Here is a 1,980-nt window from a genome sequence, read left to right on the forward strand (position 1 = left end):
TTCTAGCAGAAATATTTTGATCGAAATATTAGTCATCAAATCAGCGCTTTAGTAAAAACATGCTGTAAAAATGAACAATATATAAAGACGAAATATACCCTGGTTCCCATTTTATATGCAGCAAAAATATAAGCCACATTAACATCACTTTACCCTACATACATCAAACTTTCTACATATCTTACCAGCTTTTTTTAGGGATTACCAAATTAAATCAACCCTCACGTTTTTAGTTATAAAAGGAACAAAAAGGTAGAGATAAACTTTTTCTTAATGATAGAACATTTCCCGTTGCGTTATCAGAAAGTTGAAATTATTAAAAAACATCACTGTAAGTTAAAAATACAAACGTTTGAAGTTTTTGATAGCCAAATAAACAAGCTAACATATATAACAAACTTACTTATTTCGTATGATAACATGGGCATGAAGGGCAAAAAAGGGAAATTTGAAAATAACATTACAAACAAGGTTTTTTATATGTCAAAACTTTATGCATGATTTCTCTTGATTTATAATGTAAGTTTAAACTTACAATCTTAACTCTGCTAAGAGTTATTTTGTTTTCCCATTTATAGGGAGTTGGTGGAACTTTTAAGGGTAACAAATGTGTTAGCAAACGTCAAAATCATCCTTTAATTAAGCATAGATAAACAAAGTTTCTAAAGGTAATGAAAGGGTTCAGAAATTTGCAAGGGCTATCGACTAGTTTATTATAAATATCAAATGAAAAGAAGTTATCATTAACAATTCATTTGATTAAATATTAAGCACTGAAACTTTAAAACGCCTACAAAACTCATAATTTGAAAAATTTTGAGTTTTGCTTAGGTTTTGATATCGAGCAACATAATATTCTCATTTCTTTTGTTGCGTTTCGAAGACTGAAACGAATTCACAATCGATTCTTTAAATGTTTTACGAAAGTCGCGTGTGCGAAGTGCATACAACACTGGATTTATAAACGACGTAACGTATCGTAAGATGTATATAGTCTCGAAAACACTAACAGAAATGCTGTTAAAAAGAGTACTGTGAAACACAATAATTATACGCATAATAAAGAACGGTGTAGACAGCATAACAAAGCATGAAAACATTAGCGAGTATGTTATCAATGCTTTTCTTGCTTTGTGAAATCCTGCTGTTTGTCGTGAAGGTGTATGTTTCGATAGGTTATTGACCAACGTAATTATTGATACATACTGTATAGATAATACTATGAAAGGAAACAAAACAAATGCAATCAACAAAATACAGGTATAAACTTTGTTGTATGGTAATTTGTCTTTCTCATTCCACCATATCAAATCTAAAAGTACCAGAAATGTTGAAGACATCCAAACAGTGACAACAGCTAATATTGTTCGTTTTCTTGTGACAATGGTAAAATACCTTAACGCATAAAACAAAGCTAAAATTCGATCTGTTGATAGCATCATAAAATGTCCAACGGCTGATAGAATAGTAAACCTTGACATGAAAAGTGAAACGGCCATAAATCCTAAGAATTTACCTTGTTTTGTGATATTTTGTGTTGTGCATCCAACGATTTCAAAATGCAAGTAAGGAAGAATATGGAATAAAATGGTGAATCCAGCTACTAGATCGTTGATTGCAAAACTTAAGAAAATGACATTGGAAGGATGCTTTCTCAAGTTTCTTGATCTCTCAAATAAAAGAATTACAACCACATTGATGGATATAACCAATATAGCAAGTGTTAATGCTGGTACATGAAAAGCAGCTTTAAAAGGAAAGTAACAGGCATCCATCTCCAGTGTGCAATCAGATGAATTTTGTAAAGCAATACACATTTTTGTAATGGCTGTTGTGCCTTGTTCTTACCAATTAAGTTGCTATCTATTTACTTTCTTATCCAGTAATTATTTTTATCTAGCTTAGCTGACTCATTCCCAGTAGATTTACAACATTTGGAGTCACAATCAGCCTTATAAGCTTTTATAATGATGACATCTT

The 1,980-nt window shown here is 31.1% G+C and overlaps 1 protein-coding gene across 1 annotated transcript; it reads right to left on the bottom strand.

Moving 5' to 3' along the window:
• Positions 1-609: 609 nt before the first annotated feature.
• LOC130649338 (galanin receptor 2b-like) lies at positions 610-1,980 on the bottom strand. The gene is made up of 2 exons (XM_057455601.1): positions 1,517-1,980; positions 610-1,312 (listed from the first exon to the last, which is right to left on the bottom strand). Exons 1-2 carry the CDS (start codon positions 1,815-1,817, stop codon positions 828-830), a joined length of 786 nt encoding a protein of 261 aa, XP_057311584.1. The 5' UTR covers positions 1,818-1,980; the 3' UTR covers positions 610-827.

The sequence above is a fragment of the Hydractinia symbiolongicarpus genome, chromosome 7 (assembly GCF_029227915.1).
Source record: "Hydractinia symbiolongicarpus strain clone_291-10 chromosome 7, HSymV2.1, whole genome shotgun sequence".
NCBI classification, from domain to species: domain Eukaryota; kingdom Metazoa; phylum Cnidaria; class Hydrozoa; order Anthoathecata; family Hydractiniidae; genus Hydractinia; species Hydractinia symbiolongicarpus.

Excerpts from the sequence above, each read along its gene's own strand:
- LOC130649338 (XM_057455601.1), bottom strand. The coding sequence starts at position 1,817 with ATGTGTATTGCTTTACAAAATTCATCTGATTGCACACTGGAGATGGAT. Across the intron at positions 1,313-1,516 it reads ACAAAATATCACAAAACAAG|ATTTGATATGGTGGAATGAG; the intron begins GTAAATTCTTAG and ends TGGTACTTTTAG.